The sequence below is a fragment of the Triturus cristatus genome, chromosome 7 (genome assembly GCF_964204655.1).
Source record: "Triturus cristatus chromosome 7, aTriCri1.1, whole genome shotgun sequence".
Taxonomy (NCBI): domain Eukaryota; kingdom Metazoa; phylum Chordata; class Amphibia; order Caudata; family Salamandridae; genus Triturus; species Triturus cristatus.
Genome location: NC_140590.1, coordinates 636,592,811 through 636,612,031, shown reverse-complemented (window position 1 = coordinate 636,612,031; position 19,221 = coordinate 636,592,811). Strand labels below are relative to the sequence as shown.

Here is a 19,221-nt window from a genome sequence, read left to right as displayed (position 1 = left end):
TTGTTGGTGAGGGAGAGGATGAGCTGGGTGTCGTCTGCGTAGGATACTATGTTGAGGCCGGGCTGACGGACGATGGCAGGCAAGGGGGGCCATGTAGATGTTGAAGAGGCTTGGGCTGAGCGATGATCCTTGTGGGACTTTGCAGTTGATTTCCGTGAGTTTGGAGAGGATAGGTAGCAGTCTGATCCCTTGCCTTCTGCCGGTGAGGAACAACCGGATCCAGCAGAGGGCGGCTCCTTGTATTCCGGCATTGTGTAGTCTGGCTGTGAGTGCGCGGTAGGAGATGGTGTCAAATGCTGCTGACATGTCGAGTAGAATCAGGGCTTCGGTGTGGCCTAGGTCTAGGAGGGTGCGGAAGTCATCTGTGGCGACGAGTAGGGCAGTCTTGGTGCTGTGGTTGCTGTGGAATCAGGACTGGGAAGGGTCGAGGATGGTGTTGTCTTCGATGAACCTTATTAGTTCTGCATTGACGGTCTTCTTAGCAACTTTTGCCGCAAAGGGGAGGAGCGAGATGGGCCGGTAGCTCTTCAGGTCTGTCGGGTCTTCTGAGGGCTTCTTGAGCAGGGGTCTGACTTCTGCGCATTTCCTGTCATCGGGGAAGGTGCCGGTCTCGAAGGTGGTGTCGATGGCGCGTTGTAGTTTGGGTGCGATGGTGGTGGCGGCAGCTCTGTGGTAGATGTGTGGTGGGCAGGGGTCTGTGGGGGCCCCCGTGTGGATGCCTTTCATGATTGAGGCGGTTTCTTCAGTCGTGATCGGTGTCCAGGAGGATATCGTGGGCTAGTTGGTGTTGCCGGCGGTTGGGATGGCTGTGGGATCGGGCTTTTGGTCATTGAAATTGTCGTAAAGGTTTTTAATCTTCAGGTGGAAGTAGGATCCGAGCTTGTCGCAGAGGTCCTGGGATGGGGTGATGTCTGTCGCTTCGTTGCTGGGTTTGGTGAATTCCTGGATGACGCTGAAAAGTTCCTTGGAGTTGCTCGAGTTGGCGAGGATTTTGTTGTGGATGAAGGTCCTTTTGGTGGTTCTGATGTGTTGGTGGTATTTTTTCATGGCGTCCTTGTAGGTGGTGTTGTTTTCCGGTGGTTGGTGGTAAACAGGCAGCTTTCCTGGGGTACTGTTTGTCAGGGTTGCATAGCGGGGCTAGCTTGTCTGTGCAGGTGGAGATCCATGTGTGGAGTTCTGTGGCTGCCAGGTTGGCATTTGTTGTGGTCCACTCCGCACCTACTCTAGTTTCATTCATCTGCCTCAACTGAAACTAAAGGTGTGGCAATTCTTTACGTAAGGGCACTCATTTTTAACCAGAGGCTAAATATCAAGATGAATATATCTGAGCTTTTATAGATCTTGGAGGTTGGCTGTGGGAAAAGTTGCTGGCCTAGTGAGAATAAGGACACATTTTTTGCTGAACTTTTTCCACTTATCATAGATTTTATGAGGAGTGGATCTGTTGGTGTGAAGCAACTTCATCGCAACATTAGTCTTCACTGGTCAAGTCAACCCTTATTGGCTTGCCTCAAACTACTCCTTGTCCTTATTAAGGGGTGGTATTTTGTTCACCTTTGGAGATCTCAGCTTTCAAATACCAACAACTATATATTTTGGTCTAATACAGACATGTTCTTTTTAAGGATTGATCTATTCCTGACACATAGAATTGCAACTTCTCGTATTTTTGTAAAATTGACTCTCAGGTTCTTTCTGACCATGCCTCAATGATACCACAGTATGTGACCATGCGGCAATCATTTTTCAACAAGTGGACATTGTCCTAAACCTACATGAATAGTTAGTAGGGAGGCACAGTTGGGACTGGAAATACTTAAAGATTCATGTTTGAATATCTGGTTTAGGTCAACCATCTTTTCAATCTGTTACCCATATTTAGAAAACACATAACAAGCTCTTACGAGATTCTATGTGTAACCCTAGCATGTTTGACATGAATACTTGGATCCTCTGAGTGTTGGAGGGGGTCACGTTGTTCCACATGTGGTATTATACTAGCTATCAAAACCTTCTGGGGAAAATGTTATCACATGTTTAAAATGTCACAGGACTTACTTGGTTAGGGACCCCCTAATACTGTCTGTGTTTTCCCTTGTGTTCACATTGTCTGGCAAACACCTAATACGTGTTATTATCCATAAGGCTTACGATTGCCGTAGAAGTTAGCAGTATCCCCATCGCTATTAATGTGATGTTTCAAATTAATGGCCAATATACGCTATGGTATAAATGACCCCTGTGGTTTGCAAAAAGATGGATAGTTTAGAAAACGTCTTAGCCCCGTTCTGAATCTCTGGAAAAAATGAAGGTCATCAATGTAGAGGCCCAAAGCTATATGTTGGAAGCATTCGATAGTTTGAGCATATGCCAGTCTACCTCGACATCACTGTTCTCTTTGGGAAGTTATTAAGGGGAAACCTATTTTCTATAATACTTGATTTCTTGATTCATCTCATGTTGGATTGGATGTTCTCTCAGCTGTCCACTACCTGTGGAAGGTTTGGATTAGCTTCTGTACTACCTTAAGATTGATGATATGCTCGATTGATTATGGTTTATATGAAGATATAGTCAAGTGTTTTATCTCTACACCCACAAAATTTAAATAAAGTTGTTAAAATAAAAAGTTTGCGCCTGCCTACTCTTCAGTCCTTTTAACAATATTTTAGAAAATATCCTACTTTCAATGTCTAGTAAGGCCATCAAGGAAAACACAGAGGTGATGGGTGGACGGCTTGCAAAAAGCCTCTGGCATTCTCTTCGGCCACACTCCACATTTGTTTTAAGATTGTTTTTGATGAGCATAAAAGCCAGTGTTTCAAGGGCTCATACTAGTATTTGTTATAGACCGGAACTCTGCCCATCTGTTGAAAAGATAGGTTTCATTTTAGATATGAACATCACTTGAAACCACAGTGTTCAATCCAAGCTTACCATTCTGTGGCATATTGTTGAGATTAATATTATTGTCAGTACTAATATTTACAGCTCATAAAATCTCCAGAGTTAGCAAAAGATCATAAACACTATCCTCTTTGGCAACCATTAGAGGATAGATCGGTCTTGATTAAATAGTCCATTTTCAAGCTTGGCTAAAGGAGGATGAACCACACCGCTCCCCACCACTTATTTGCGAGAACCAGTCAAAACAAGAAACATAAGGGAGATGTGAGGCAACACACAAAGCACAAAAAACAACACACGTATTTATGCACATCTGTAGAATATTTGTATTTGCTGGCCGAATTGGGGGGTAGGGGCAAAGTGGGTTCTCAGCTGCTTTCTCCATCTACAGTCTGTTTCCATCCAAGTTTGATTTTCTCATTTACATCACTCTTTATTCAAGTATCAAATCAAAAATGTAGCTAATGATTTGAACATCTGTAGTGAGTGAAATACTTAAAAAAGACAACATATACCTCCTATATAAATAGAATTCTGCTTTTGTGCTGGCTTTTCCATAACCTAATGGCTGCCCCTGGAGTGTCTTTTCGATTTCTGTGCTGGGATTTGAAACAAAATCAGAAGATTCTCCACTGGGATAGTCTCATTAGTGATGTTTTTCATCCAACTCAGCGATTGTGACATATATGACTATGATTTCTTGCAGATTAATACAAGTCATCAATTTAGACATAGTTATGAAGGTCATAGTAACATCTATGTTGACTTCTGAGTCCCATTTCAATGCAGTGCTTTAATGGGGAAGGGAGGGGAGTGCCATGACAAACATTGACGTATATTTTCCACAATTCTTTTTCAAAGAGTGTATCCCAAAGCTGGGTACTAGTAATTATTCATTTCTATATTTTGGGTTTTTTCCTTTTCTATCAATTACCATGCTTAGTAGATTCACAAACTCTGTAAGTTCCATTTTCAAATCTATTTAGCTTTTATGCCCACTTACAGTCAGTAAGGGAACATATTTAGAAAATAAGTTATTACCCAGATCACTCTACCTTTGCCAAATATTCAAAGGGAGTTAACATCCTGAATACGTTTGCCATCCACTCATTTACTGAGCTCCTAAGTTCCAGCCTTCCTATGTGAGCAGATCTAAAGTTATGTTGTTTGACTAGGTGAGCAGGCAATATCCAAGGGTTTAGTCTTATTGAGTAGGTAGTAGGGTGCTGGAGTTTTTCAGTAAACCCACACCTTACCCCAGTGTGCATTATGTAAGGTGTGCAGTACCTTGAACTTGCATCCATCAGGAGCCATTGCAGTGCCAGTCCAGTGCTTTTAAGGAAGGCTGGTTTAATAGGATTGGTCGATTGCTATCCCAATGTAGATTTAGTTCCCCTTTTGTTACCCTACATGAGTGTCAGGGCCGGACCGGGAACCCAAAGCAGCCCAGGCAATTTTCTCGAGCCAGCCCCAGGGGAAGCACTACCTGGCCCGGGGACGCTGGAAATGCATGCTTGCTGCTTTTGTTACTGAGAGGCGATATTGCAGCACTGCTGCAAAACCAGCCCTCTGTAACAAAATCGGCCCCCACAGCTGGAAAACCGGCCCCACACTTCTAGCCTCCTGGGAAAACGTCTGATGCCTGACATGGCCAGTCCGGCCCTGATGAGTGGTATGTCTTACTTCATCTTCCCTGCAGCAATGTTTAGAAGGTCGGCCATGTCACCAGGGGTGGAACGCTATGAGTGCAAGGTTGTGGATGTCATCAGGGGTGGAATATGTAGTGGTCATAACTTGAACTGAGCTGTCGTGGGAGGCGGTGACCGTTGGGGAGATACTGGTGCTCACAGGGTTGATGGAGGTTTGAACTAACTGATTAAAGGCTTAAAATCTCATGGGAAGTGTCACGTGTCTGGATTTTAACAATGACACATATTGGTTAAATCTACAGTTTGAACGGTAACAGCAACCAATTTCTACCAGGTGGAATTTAGGGCCGATAGAGCGCACTGACACGCACTGCCGAATACAGAGATGAGGGCGAGCACAGGGCCCGGATGTGCATTCCCTTATTTCTCCAACCGGTGGACTGAGAATAGATACTGAAGAATTATTCTGCACTTATTGTGTTCAACTGTGTTGAACTATGTCTTATTGCGAATTAATAAAATTTGTTTACAAAAAAAAAAAACAGCAGCCAATTTTTGGTTAGGATATCTTGTTTACCCTTCGACTGGGGTATGTGTAAGTCTTCTTTGTGGGGTCATGAGTGACAGTGAGGCCTTTGAGTGACAGTTATATTTGATGGTTTATTTATTTTTGTATAGTGATCACAATATATGTGGTTTTATCGCCTTAATTCCAAGGCTTTTCATTTGGGCGCTTCTAGCCTCTTGCTTAATATCGATTGAAAACATAATTTTTAATGTCTTGTTTTGACACTTCGAATTAAGCTGGAATCCCTTTACTGTTTGATTATTAAATCTTAACAATAAATGGTAAAAGTAAGTGTAGCTCCTTCTTTAGGTCTCACCTAACACAGCGCATGCACTCTCCCCTTGAACATAGACGCATTATTGTGTCCTTACATTGTTAATTTTTTTGTGCTACTTTTTTCTTTTTAGTCAAGCATTCTATGAGAGTGTGCGTGTTTTCCTGCTCTCTCTCTTGTGTGAGTCTCTGACGCCCCATCTCTGTGTTGCTTTGCCTCGCCGTATGCTTCTGTGACCTGGGTCTCCATGTTTCTGTATCTGACCATGTGCTACTCTGTCCCTCCCATATTGTTTCCGTCCCCTGTGTTGCTTCCCTCAGCTACATGTTGCTCTGTCTCGCCGTATGCTTTTCTGTCCCTCCTATGTTGCTTATTCCCCCTTTCCACCTCTTTTCCCAATTTAGTCTCTGTACCCCAACCCAGTGTTCTTTTTTCTATTTGTTACTAATCCACCTTGGATCAGTAGCTAAAATGAATAAAAAGGTGCCTGTGTTTTTTGTTGCCACGCACCTGCATGTTGCACATGCAAACACAATGACGTGGGCAATGCATGTAGTAGAACATAATCTATATAGCATGGCTAAAACCCATTGGCAATGCCATTAGGTCTCAAAGGTGTGGCCTCTTGGGTTTGCCAATGCCTGTTATCTCATGTTGTCTCCTCTCTTTTTCCCATCCTTGCCCACTTTCCATGTCCTTTCTGTTATCCGTTTCCTTCTCTTCATTTAAGGGGCATGCAACTGGTTTTGAGTATCTCCACAATATTTACATAGGTTTTGTGCGTGAATGAAAAAGAAAGCAACGAAAAACATTTGTTTTCTAGCACCTGGTACCTGAACGTGAATACCTCACGATGGTAGGAGAGAATGAGGATTTATACCAACGATATATTTGAAGTTTAATTATGTTTGTCCTGGAAAAAAGTTCATATGAATGTTCTGAGCACACTGAACCTGCATTGACGGCCAACAATGAAATATCATGGCCCATTATTTTTTAGTTGGGTACCCTACATGGTTCATTTAGTAGGATTGGAGTCTCAGGGTCCTTCTGGGTAAAAAGTTTTTTGGTTGTGAATGTTTGTATTTTTAAAATTGAGATGATGTGACACTATTAGGGTGGTTGGCGAGTTGGTTGTATTCTCAATGATATACTTACCTTTGAATTTCTTACTGTCTATGTATATACTTAATGTTGAGCAGTCTCAATGTTTCCTACTATTAAGTAGACATTGTGATTATTTGTGTCGTGTTTACCTGTGAAATGTTCGTTATATAAACCTTTTTACCTTTTAAATATGTTTGTATTCTCATTTTGCGAAAACAATACTGTGCCAGCATGACATCCCAGATCCTTAATGCCTCATGGTGCTAAGATAGGATGAAATAGGTATTGTTTACACACGTGCAATATTTCTTGAGTCCAAAATATACTGTTTCTATGTAATAGAGTATTCCCATTTATTAGGTTATGGGTATTGTTTATAAATGCATGTGGGATACTTGATGGAGTTGTTTACTATGGGACAGCTCTTCATTATTTTTTGTAGTCTCAGTTCCAGCCATCTCAGAGACCATGTCCACAGCTACGCTTCTTGCTCCAATTCAAAGCCATTTACCTGTTGATGCTTAAATGGAAATCTTTTAGCCTACCAGAAGGAGCTTCATAGGGTCTGTTTGTGAAAATGTACCGCATAGTTTTTCAAATTGGATTTTCTTTTGTATATTCTAGATTTTTGACAGTGAAGCCAGTGAAGCCAAAGACCTAGAAAGAGAAGTATGCTTCATTGACATTGCCTGCGATGAGATCCCTGAGCGCTATTACAAAGAATCAGAGGTAAGAGGCTTTGATCCAGTCTTGAAGGAAATACAAAACTTTGTGCTTTGCAGCCAATCAGTGAATGAAGAAGGAACCATGTGCTATACCTCATTTCTGATGCCACTTTGTTGAATACTTTCCAACGTTCGTCTTAAAGCACAAGCTATATCCTAAGATAAGCCTTCTCAGATATCACGTCTGTCTCACTGTTTAAAAATAATCTTTTTTTTTAGATTGCCGACATAGCTTCAGCAGACATGACTTATCCTGGTCTACTAAGATGGATAACTGACCAGCATTATGAAATGACTATTTTCATAGGACATGCATCATGACCACTCTGTGAAGGGTAGATGGCAAAGAGCATGTCCAAAGGCTGTGTTATGCACCAATTGGACGCTAGGCACAGCCCACTAGCCATCTTGGACAGGGATTCATCTTAGCTGTGGCCTTCCTATGTCCAGATCTCAGTGAAAATGTCCAAAGCCCAACGGCCTCTGGATGCACGGATTGTGGGCACAACACATTGTCAAAAGCTGAGATATTCAGCATAGGGCGAGTAGAAATTGCAACTGCAGTTCACAGATATCATTGTGAAAATGATTTTATTTCTGAGGACACGGCAAGGAGGGAACTGGGAACCTATCAGCCACAAGTCTCCCCAGAAAGCATATTTTAAATATGGCGTTTATGACTTTGGCAAAAAATATCCCTGTAAAAATATTTACTAATAAGCCGTAAATTTAAACCAGAGTTCTCCTAAGTCGGTTCTGGAGGGCCAAGTCCATCCCATATTTTGAGCATATCCCATTTAGATAAATGTAGTTATCTTAAAAATCTGGCATGGATCCAGCCCTTCAGGACCGACTTTGGAGAACCCTGATTTAAACTAACAATATGAGAATTGATTTCAATGACTGGGGGGAACTTGGCAAATAGTCTGCAGACCAGAAAAGGTTAAAAAAAAAAAAGAAAAATAATGGTGGCGTAGGTATTATCGAGTCCAGAAGGGTGGCTAGTGCATCACATTGCCAAAAGCCATCCTTTGTGGATTATGCTCTTGTGTGTTGGGGCTAGGATAGTGGGCATAGGATGTGGGCAAGGGTGACTTTCAGTTCCATCCCACAGGCCCTGGAATCAGGGTACTGGCAGGGCTACAAGCAGTGCCCAGTAGGCATAAAGGGCTTGGGAATCGGCTACACGTCACTTCCAGAGTCCTTCCCTGTGCTTCCCTGGTATTAAAGGCAAAGGCCTATTATTAGAAACCTTTTTATAGAGTTTTTCTTGTTCGCTAGTTATATCGTAAACTAGCATATGTTCTTAAAAGGCTTTAGAATGTTACAGACAAAACCTAAAAATACTTCAAATTCTATCCATTGTATTGTTAATGACCTCATTACCTATGACATTACTGTGCTTGTTAATTCGCGCATGGTGGTGTTTGAAATACAGCCATGGCTTCCCATGCAATATGTGAAAACATCTCCTTACTATCTTCCCTTTCTTTATGAAGACACCTAGTTGTTGGCAGTGGTACAGCAGCCTTTAACACCCATTGAGCCTTCATAAGATTATCTGTTGATCTAAGCTTTTTGTTCTGTTTATTTCTGTAAGGGCAATACAAGGACACTTGTAGGAAAGTGCCTCTTTTGACATGGTTAGTCTGCACATTTTGCCTGGAACAATATGTGATTTCGAATTAAAGTGCACTGGCTCCCTGCTAATCGGGGTCCGGGCACCAGAGCTCCTTCCTAAACCTGTACCACAATTGGCACAACTTCAGCAACCCTTGTAAGTCCTTAGTAAATGGTACCCCTGGTACCTATGGCATTGGACTGAAGAGGGTCCACTAGGGCTGCAACACAAATTTTACCACCCTAGGAACCCCTCACAAAGACCATTTAAGCTGCCATTGCAGGCTGCGTGTCTTGGTGCAGAGAAAAGTGAGGAGTCAACACGGCACACATCCCTGTGTGCCATGCCCAGAGACACTGCATGCGATAAAAGTAAGTCAATCGTACTGCAGGCCTTATAGCCATGAGGAAGTGGGCACTATATCACGTATGTGGTCCTCTCTGCCTGAGCAGATATGACCCTACAATATCTAGGGACATTTTTGGATATTGCAAGTGCACAGGGAAGCCATCGAGAGTATATGAGGTGGACACCCGTCATTACGAGTTCCCCAGCACCATGGTAGCTTCACAATACCCAGGGATGTTTGGTAACAAACATCTCGTCGTAATAAATCCACACTGATGCCAATGGTTGATTTATGTATAAATGCACACACAGGGCACCTTAGTGGTGCCCCCTGAAAACCTACCAAACAGTGGTGTGGTCTCTGACTAGCCTTAGCCAGCCTGCCACCACCGGACATGTTTCTGACCTCATGAGGTGAGAGCCTTTGCTCTCAGAGGCCAGGAACAAATCCTGCTCTTGGCGGAGGTGCTTCTCACCTGCTCCAGGCCGAAATGGCATTCCAAAGTGGAACGCTTGAAAGGCGATGCTGCTTTGAAATGCAACCCAGTCATCTCCAGTTAATGGAGGATGCCAACCCCCCTGTACTGCTCCACTTTTGGCGGCAGGACACGCGGGAAAATCTGTGAGATTAGGAGGTGGCCCCACTTTCAGCCAGTACCACCCCTAAGGTGGGGCAGATGATGTGAACACCAACATTCCAATTCCTACATCTTGTCTTGGAAGGAATAAGACAACCAGGGTCAGGGTTATGCCAACTTCCCAATGGAAGTGGTTATAGGAGGGTGTAGTCAACCTAAAGGTAGGTGTCCCATTAGCTACTACCCAGTACTCCCCTTAACACCCCTTAATTTAGTATTTAGATGGCACCCCTGGGCCCTAAAATCAGATCCTGCCAACCTAATAGAAAAAGGACATTGAAGAGTTGGAAAGAGGAGGGAGAAGAGGGTGTGTGTCTGAGCTGGAACCAACCCTGCCGCCCTGCCTGTTGTCTTCGACTCTTGCACCAAAAGCCTACTCATCCTGCAGCTGAACATAAGACACCTGGGAGGCCTGCCTGCCTTTGAGGACCTCCTTTGGATTGGTGGAATCATTTCTCAAAAATTTATGTTACCCCGCAACCAGAGCTTGACCAATATGATTATGGCCCTTTTACCACTATTGAGCTAACTATCTCTGACATAGAAGAGGCTATCCAACAGAGCATTGGGAACAAAGCACCTGGCCCAGATGGGCTACCAATTGATCTAATAAAATGGAAACCAGACTTTTGGGCTCCACTACTTTTAAATGTTTTTAATAGTTTAACACATACTACGTTACCAGACACATGGGCTAAGAGTATCATAGTCCCAATTTTTAAAAAGGGAGATTGGTCCCAGCCTAGTAACTATAGGCCGATCTCATTAATTGATAACACTTTAAAAATATTGGGAAGAGTCCTGTATAATAAAATCTCAACCTGGACAGAGGAAAATAGTATCTTAGAGCACTGTCAGCTAGGCTTCCGTAGCAAGGTGGGTACCAATGAGCAATGTCTCAGTCTCAATTTGGTTATTGGGAAATACACCATTGCACGGAAATCCCCGGTCTATATGGCCTTTATGGACCTGTCCTCAGCGTTCGACCTTGTCAATAGGTCGAAGCTCTGGGCAATTCTTTTGGCATATGGTTTGGACGAACCTCTGGTACATTTCCTAGCTTACCTCCATAAAGACCTCCAGGCGCAGGTGCGGATCGGCATGAGTGGCGAGGTTTCGGGGGCAATTAAGGTAGGAAGGGGGGTCAGACAGGGTTGTGTCTTGGCCCCCCTCCTTTTCATTATTTATATCAATGGGCGCAACGATCTGCTCAAAACCTCGACCCATGACATCCCCATGATCAATGGTAAAACTCTTCCCGTGCTATTATACGCAGATGATGCGGTCCTCATATGCCGCACTCCGAATTCCCTGCGTAGGTTAGTATGGACTTTTGTTGAGTACATGGATAGCTTGGACCTATGTGTCAATTTTAATAAATCATTTTTAATGTCCTGTGGTCCTGGGAAGCGACAGTTAAGTTCCATTGTAGTGGGTAGTCAGAAATTGACAAGTACATGTACATTTCCCTATCTTGGTTTGGTGTTTGCTGCGAACGGCTCCTGGACTGAGCATCTTGCTCACTCCAGGAGCAAGTTCTCAAAGGCCACCAACTCAATTCTTAGTCTTCCCCGCCCAAAGACCACCGGCGCTATATCAGCCATTTAAAATTTTTTTAAATTACAGTGTGTCCCTGTGGCCACCTATGGGGCTGAGATTTGGTGCATTATAAATTGTTCCTGCATTCAGCAGGAAGAAAATAGGTTTTGTAGGAAACTTCTGGGCATCCCAATCTCTACCCCGCAATACATCTGCCACAGAGAACTCAATCTTAATTTTATATCTGATTTTATACGCGCTCGTCCTGCCCTTTTTTGGCTATTGCTATGGAAGAACCAGGCTGCCTCCCTCACCAGAGAGATTATTGACGATTGCCTTTTGTGTGACAAAGGGATGGAAATCCCCTGGCTTAGTGGAGTATACCAAAGCCTGTGCAATGTCAATAAAGAAAATATCTTTCTAAAACCAAATATAGCTGACACTGTGCCAAAAAAGGAGCTTAGAGATGCGCTTTACTTTTTATATAACAAAGAAAGGATTGGCCTGGAATCTAAGAAATCTTCTGTTCTCAGTTACATGTCCATTGAACAGGACTATCACTCCCTACCCACATATCTCACCCTACGCATGAGCCATTGGGAAAGGAGCCTATTATTCCGCCTTAGAGCAGGAACTGTTAGATTTGCATTGTGCTTCCCTCTTGGCTATCATCATAATCTTGATCATGTACCATACCCTTGTGATGGGGCGAGTAGCCAATCAATTTTACATTTTTTATTTTTTTGTAAGTATTATATAAAATATACAAGGTGGCTTTTAAATCCATTTTTTAAAAAGAGAATGCCTATCAGTCTGGATAATGCCTATACATGCTTAGTTTCCCTTGTTGATGAAGAGCTGATCCTTCGCACAAGCACTTTCCTGAGAATTGCCACTAGAGTACGTAAGACTATGCCCGATCACTGAGCTCTCACTTGGCTGACTATCTCTGTGTTATTGTTAGCTGATATATTGGTTTATTAACAGAAAATCATCTATTTATTACCAATGAAGCTCCTTTTTAATATATCATCAAATGTATTAATTGTTATAGCTATATTACTATAAATGTTTGATCATTGTGTACTGTCAATCTTCCATTTTGCTATTTATTTTTTGTTAAGATGTTCTGCTTTTATGGGTATTAAGTTATCCAAATAAGTCTATGAACTATGGTGGAACCAACCCCCTTCACGACGCAGGCCAATCAACATCCGAAACAACGACCGAAGTCCTCGCCACTGGACCCATCGAGGTGGTTGTTCCCCAGGGGAGTCGCTAGAGCCCCCCAAGAGTGGTTGCTAAAACTTGTGATGTCCATCTGTTCGACATTTGCCGTAGCAAAGGATTGTAGACCGCCAAATTGGCCACTGACCCCTCCAGGCTTCACTCCAGCTAGGGGGCACTCCACAGCACCTAAGACTGACGTCAGAAACTACCCCACTTCTTTGATTTTGCATCTCCTGTTTGGTGGCATCCCTGTGTGGCAGAAACATTCTTGACACAACCGCCGTACGGCGACGGACTGACCGATGCGCATTTTTGGTGCATCCACCCCCGGTGACCGACATTTCCATGTGTCCCTGCATTGAGCGTCCCTGGGCAAGGTAATCGAGAACTGCCTGTTCAACCTGGCTCCTGGGACTTCAAAGACCACTGCCTTAGGAGAGTAGAGACCAAATCCGACTCCAAATGCCTGTTGGCACAAGTCTTGCAGAAGCCCATGTGCTTTTATTCCCGACCAAGACGGTCTTTGATTGACTATCCTGCCCGTCACCCAATTCCCCCATTGTCTGCAATTCCAAACTTATCTGACGGTGACGCATGTTACCGCCGTTTATTCTACATCGACCATCACAATAATACTTGACGGTGTTTAAAGTACTTTCTTCTGCAACTTTTTACTGCATTTTCGAAACTTGCCTAATCATACTGATATTGGTGCCTAAAAATATATATAAAAAGAAGTGTTCTTTTAGAGAATTGGTCCAGGATTTATTCTTGAGTGTGTGTCTCATTTATTGCCTCTGTGAGTACAACAAATGCTTAGCACTATCCTCTGACATGCTCATAATAGGCAAATGGAGCATTAGAATTTGCTACTTTTGCCAACATATTTTGAGTATTTCTTGTTCGCTGGTAATATCATAAACTAGCATATGTTCTTAAAAGGCATAAGAATGTTATGGTTATGAGCTAAATCCTAAAAACTCAGAAAATTCCATTGTATTGCTAATTACCTCACGCATGACATTACCAATTATATTACTGTACTTGTTCATTCGTGCATGGCGGTGTTCGAAATATGTAACAACACTTCCTTACTATCTTTCCTTTCTTTGTGAAGACATCTAGTTGTTGGCAGTGGTACAGCAGCCTTTAACACCCATTGAGCCTTCACATGATTATCTGTTGATCTAATGGCTTCCTTCTGTTTATTTCTGTAAGGACACTGAATTACTGACAGTGGTATTGAGGCTTTAAGTGCTAATAGAATCTCAATGAGTGCATCTGTTCTTTGAAACTCTGAAAATCACTATTAGCTTTCCTCTTTCAATACTCTTCCAGAACCTCTAGTTTTTAACTGAGGTAAATCATCATTTTGTCTTCATGCACTCTCTGTGAGATAATCTGTTTGCTGCCTGTGCAAAAGGAGCTATATGTTTCTCTTTAATGCCCTTGAGGACATCTCTTGACTGCCATTTGCACAGAGGACTTTTATCTGTAAAGAAGATGTGTTAGAACATTTGTTGACTATCTGTGGTACATCAGTCCAGGGACGTAATGGTGCGGGGGGGGCAGTCTTCTATACACAAAGGCCCCCCTCAGCTTGTCAGCTCAAACGTATGGGTATGCCAAGGGCCCCCTCACCATCCCTTGCAGGGGGGGCCATAAGGTTTCGTTACCGTACTGCATCAGCCACTGTTTATGTGGAGTTTATGTGGGGAGGTCTTGTCGATGTACTGTAGTTTTTCTTCTTCATATAACATTGAAGGAATTGTCACCTATGATGTCATCAATGTCTGTAATATGTGTGAGATCAGGAGAAGGTCATTGGAGGGGTGTCATATTTGTGTTGTAGGTAATAACTGGGAAAGTTCAGTAGTTTCTAGGATCTGGATCAAGCACATTATGTCCTTTCAAATGACGTTTCTTAACCCCTTCCATGCTCATGATGAGCTCAGCTCTTCATGAGTCACAGTGGAGCTGTGCTCATGACGGCCGCGGCTCGCCCACGCGTGATAAATAAGTGGGCGGAGTCATGACGAGCTCAGCTCCACTGTGAGTCATGACGAGCTGAGCTTGTCACGAGCACAGCGGCCCCGCACCCCCTCCTTCCCCCCCGCAACGTGGGGGAATTACCCCCGCAGGGAAGGGGTTAAGGGAGAGTTCACTTTTATACTTAAAGGCATGTCTCTTTAACAAAGTTACAACATGAAGGGTTTTGTTTTCAATATGGTTAATTTTGAAAGGCACAAAAGTGCTTGCTGAATTTAGCAGGCCCAACAGGTTGGCATAGCGAGTTAAGCACTCACTGCTGACTCCGTTCCAGTCTCAGCAAATACACCTCAGCCTTGAATTTTTCTGAAGTCAGTACATTCATTACCATTTAAATGTTTAAATGTTTAACAATACGACTAGTTATTTACAGGACATTCAACTAAAAAAAAACGCTCCACAAAGTGCACTAAGAAAAAGATGAAAAAGAAGCTGCCATTAATATTTTCACTGAATTGACAAGAGAGGTGCCTTCAGTCAATAAAATAGATTTAAACCTACAAGCATTGAGTGTACACAATTACACAGTACTTAAACATTAATTCAGCAACTTCCAACTAGCAAGATGAGATAGTAGTAAATTATCAAAAAACACGAAATACCTCAATTACATATGGAGATCTAGTTAATTCATTTTTCACATGACAAAAATGAATGCTATGCATTTCCAGTATTTTTAGTGGTGCTGTGAATAGTGACACAAGGAGACAGACCAGTGCTTAGGTCAGTGATATATGTTGTAATTATCAATAAACTATGTCAAGTGGGTAGATGTATATATATTTTTTCCAAAATTCTTGAACGAGAATGGCCCCTTCGATCCGAGGGCGAGGAAGAAAAGCAGCACAGCCAGGCAACAGCATGTTGTAAGTGGTTCATTTTTATTTCGTTTTAAGCCACCGACAGTGCAAGAAAGAGACCTACGCGCCTTCAACCTGGTCTGTCCGTCTGTCCGTCCGTCCGTCCGTCCGTCCGTCCGTCCGTCCGTCCATCCATCCATCCATCCACCCATCCCTCCCTCCCTCCCTCACCCTCCCCCTCCCCCTCCTCCCCCTCCCACTCCCCCTCTCCCTCTCCCTCTCCCTCTCCCTCTTCCCCTTCTCCCCCCCCCCCCCCCCACAGAGGGATTGCTAAGAGGTCTTCGGAGGCCATGCCCCTTTCTCCACCACTCTGCAAATGCGGCTTGTGTTGTACTACTGGTTGGGGCATGAATTCCACCTAACTCTTGGAATCAAGAAACTCTCCTGGTACCTCCTGTAAATCCTACGCAGCCGGATTCCTGAAAACTGGTCGGCGGCCCAGCCTCCTTTCTCCACCACTCTGAAAACGCGACTACTACTTAAAAGCCGTAGAAATTCACTGAAAAAAACAAAAGTTACAGGGATGTTATAGTTAAGCTAAGGTTTCACTCGTACAAAACCAGTGAAATTCAGCAGTTCTAGTTAGCTGAGCTAACTATAACTTACGCCCCCCCGCAATGCACTGCTTATGACCTCACATATTACATCACTCATGACATGGTCAGTGACATCACTGTTGACACCTAAAATGACATCACATGCAAATCATTCACACATACCATATTGAATCTCAATTTAAAAGGAATGTCCCTTTCATGCTCCTTCCAAATTGTGATTCAGCATGGATTGCAATCCCCATTTTACGAGTCGATAAACCTTTTGACTTGTTAAATGGGTTTTGTCCATGCCAAATATTGGTGATGTGGTCATGAACCCAGAGATTTTGCAAATCACAGGGCTTCCAATCACAAAGTCTTTTAGTAGATCTGGCCATTGATTCTTTACTGCTCATACAGGGTGGAACTAAACAGTGAGAGTGCTCCATAGCTGCCATATGTATTGCATCATTTCTATATGATTGTGGAGAAAAACCTACTCAAGTAACCCTGTTCTGGAGACTCTTTGTCCACTAATACATTGCCAAGCAAATACCATTACAAAGATGTGTAGTCCACCCTAGCAAATTCCCTTCATGTTTTTCTGGACCACATAGATCTTCCCTTTATATCCCACTGTACCCCTTTTTCTGTTGATTTGCAATAGGGGGAACGGGCAGAGCCTTTCCTGTTTTCTTTTTTTTTTTTCAAGTTTGAGTTTATTAAAGAAGAAAGAGGGGGAGAGGAAAAGAGAGGGAACGGAATATAATCATCATGGTAAGCATATACAAAGAATAAGCAATACATATAAGCTCTCAATAAAAGTAAATATAACAAGCATGGAGTTTACATAAACATAACCTTCGTATAGAAGCGAAAAATACTGTATAATATAATAAGAACGAGATATCATAACAAAAAGGCATCAAAGAAACAAGAAAATCATGGAGGCTTACGCACCTCAACTGTGTCGGGAATTTTCCTGTTTTCTTAACACCTCTCGTAATCCTTCCTCTTATGTCTCAATTAGTTTCTTCCTTCTTTTCCCTCAACTGTCTTTTTTTTTTTTAACCATATTTCTTTACCTCTGCACTAACTTATAACCAACTACCTCTTTCTCTTGCAGTAACCTAATACCTTTAATTCTGCCAATCTTCCTGTGACCTACAGCTACTTATACCCTTGTACATCTGCCGATTCCTATCCCCTAGAATCTCAACTGATTCCTCTGCTCTTGTTCTTCCACCCATGCCTTTACTCTCGTACTTCTTACCCTAACCCACCTGTATCCTTATATTTTCAACAAAGTTGGGAAAGAAAGGTCACTTTGAAATTAGCATATTTTCTACAAATAACACTTTAGTTTGGCAGAAATACTGATAATAAGAAGTGCATTCATGGCCTTTGTAACTTTGTGATGAAGCTGTGGCCTGGTTGTGCAGGACAAAGAAGCTCATTGCATATTGTGTGAGCCATGGGAGAATGTGTGAAACTGCCTTCTGACAGACAAGGAAAGACAGATACATGAATATCCACATGCATATACTTATCTGGCTTCATAGTCCATATGCGGCTGGCCACTAAATATGTTATCCGGGGCACACCTACTGCTTCATCCAGAGAGTCCCAAAGTTCCTGACAAGTTTGGTATCTGAGATGTGACAAAGCGAGGAGGTTTTGCTTGAAGAATAGGATCTGAATGATCTCTTTTCTGAAGCAGGATGGTATTTGACAAATGTTGACTGGGATGAAATTAGGCACCTTGACAGCATAAATAAAAAGGCTTGCCATCTGTTTTTCCCTTTCTGTACGTTCTTGTCTCCAGTCTGGTGATAATGTAGCTGGGTATGTCTTGTGTAGCTGTCCGGGGAGGTCAAATATGAAAGGGTGCTATAAATGGCTGCCTTGTAGATAAATCTGAGTGTTAGAGTTAACCTCTTGAACTTCTGAATACCTATGATGAAGTGCACCACAGCTTGAAAAACATTCTTACCAGGTGTCATGTGGGTTTTGGAGGATGCCGGCCATTAACTCTTGGTCCATGTCAAGTTGAGACAAAACCAGAATCAGAATGGCCATTTTGAAGTCTGGAAGGAATGGCTTCTCTCTATATAGCAGGAACAGTTGGTGCCATTGGGTTTGGTTTTTGCTTTACATCTTGCTTTGGTTCTGTTAACAAGTATGATCATGTGACTACAAAGAACATATAGCTATAAAAGGATTTAAGGGATGAAAGGTCTACCAACCAAGGGTGACATGCTTCACATAAAATCAAGGTATGGACAACAGAACATAGAAGCACAATTAGGTGCAAAAAAGATAACACAAATCTGACAAGAACTACACTGACTTGAAACTCACAGAAAATGACATAGAATGGTAGATAATAGAGAAGCCGGAACAGAGAAAAACTGCTGTAACCAAGGCACTTCTAATATTTGAACAACGCTGGGTATTCCGCTTATGTACCGATAAACATAGATTGAATGATGATATCCCATGGGGATCATTGCACGGATGAAGGAACTTTTTACGACCTTACACTGTTAATTAATCACTACCCCCATAGTATAATACATTCAGGAAGTTGGTAGTGGTAGATGAATTTGTTTACATTACAGAGGAATTTAACTATACGACAATTAAAAAACGTGGATATCCTGAATAAAATACCCAATTCATGCCCACATCAACCAACGAGGTGATCTACACTTCAGACATATTTATATCATAGGGGAGCGATAGGACAAATTCACTATGGGTAATTTCAATTTTTCGGACATTAAGGCCAAAGTAAGTGCACTTAAAACTGGAAATACCTATTGCATCCAACCCTTGGACTCCATGTCCTTGGAAGCAATAGGGCGTTCCTTTGAACAGTAGAGCAAGCTTGCGCTTCTGTAATGACGTGAAAAACAACTTACCAGCGTAAGGCACATTGCACGCCGGACACCCCACAGGTGATTGACCGGCGGTGCTGGTTATGTACGCTAACAAGCACAGGGGAAGACACGTCCTCCCTATTGGTCAGCCTAGAGCAGCTCATACCAAGATGAACAAAATATCTGCAACGCTCATCCCAAGTAGCATGCAGGAATGGGAGCAGTCTGCTATTTGGAATAAGAGGCCGGCGATCGCAGTGGACAGCAAGGAATACCTCGCTTTTCCCC

General features: G+C 42.7%; 1 protein-coding gene across 1 annotated transcript in view; it reads left to right on the top strand.

Moving 5' to 3' along the window:
* PITPNC1 (phosphatidylinositol transfer protein cytoplasmic 1) overlaps nucleotides 1-19,221 on the top strand; it is a 1,057,002-nt gene that overhangs the window by 883,733 nt on the left and 154,048 nt on the right. The window contains exon 6 of the mRNA XM_085617264.1: nucleotides 7,130-7,234. Coding sequence (XP_085473390.1) covers nucleotides 7,130-7,234 — 105 coding nt within the window. The remainder of the gene's footprint in view (nucleotides 1-7,129; nucleotides 7,235-19,221) is intronic.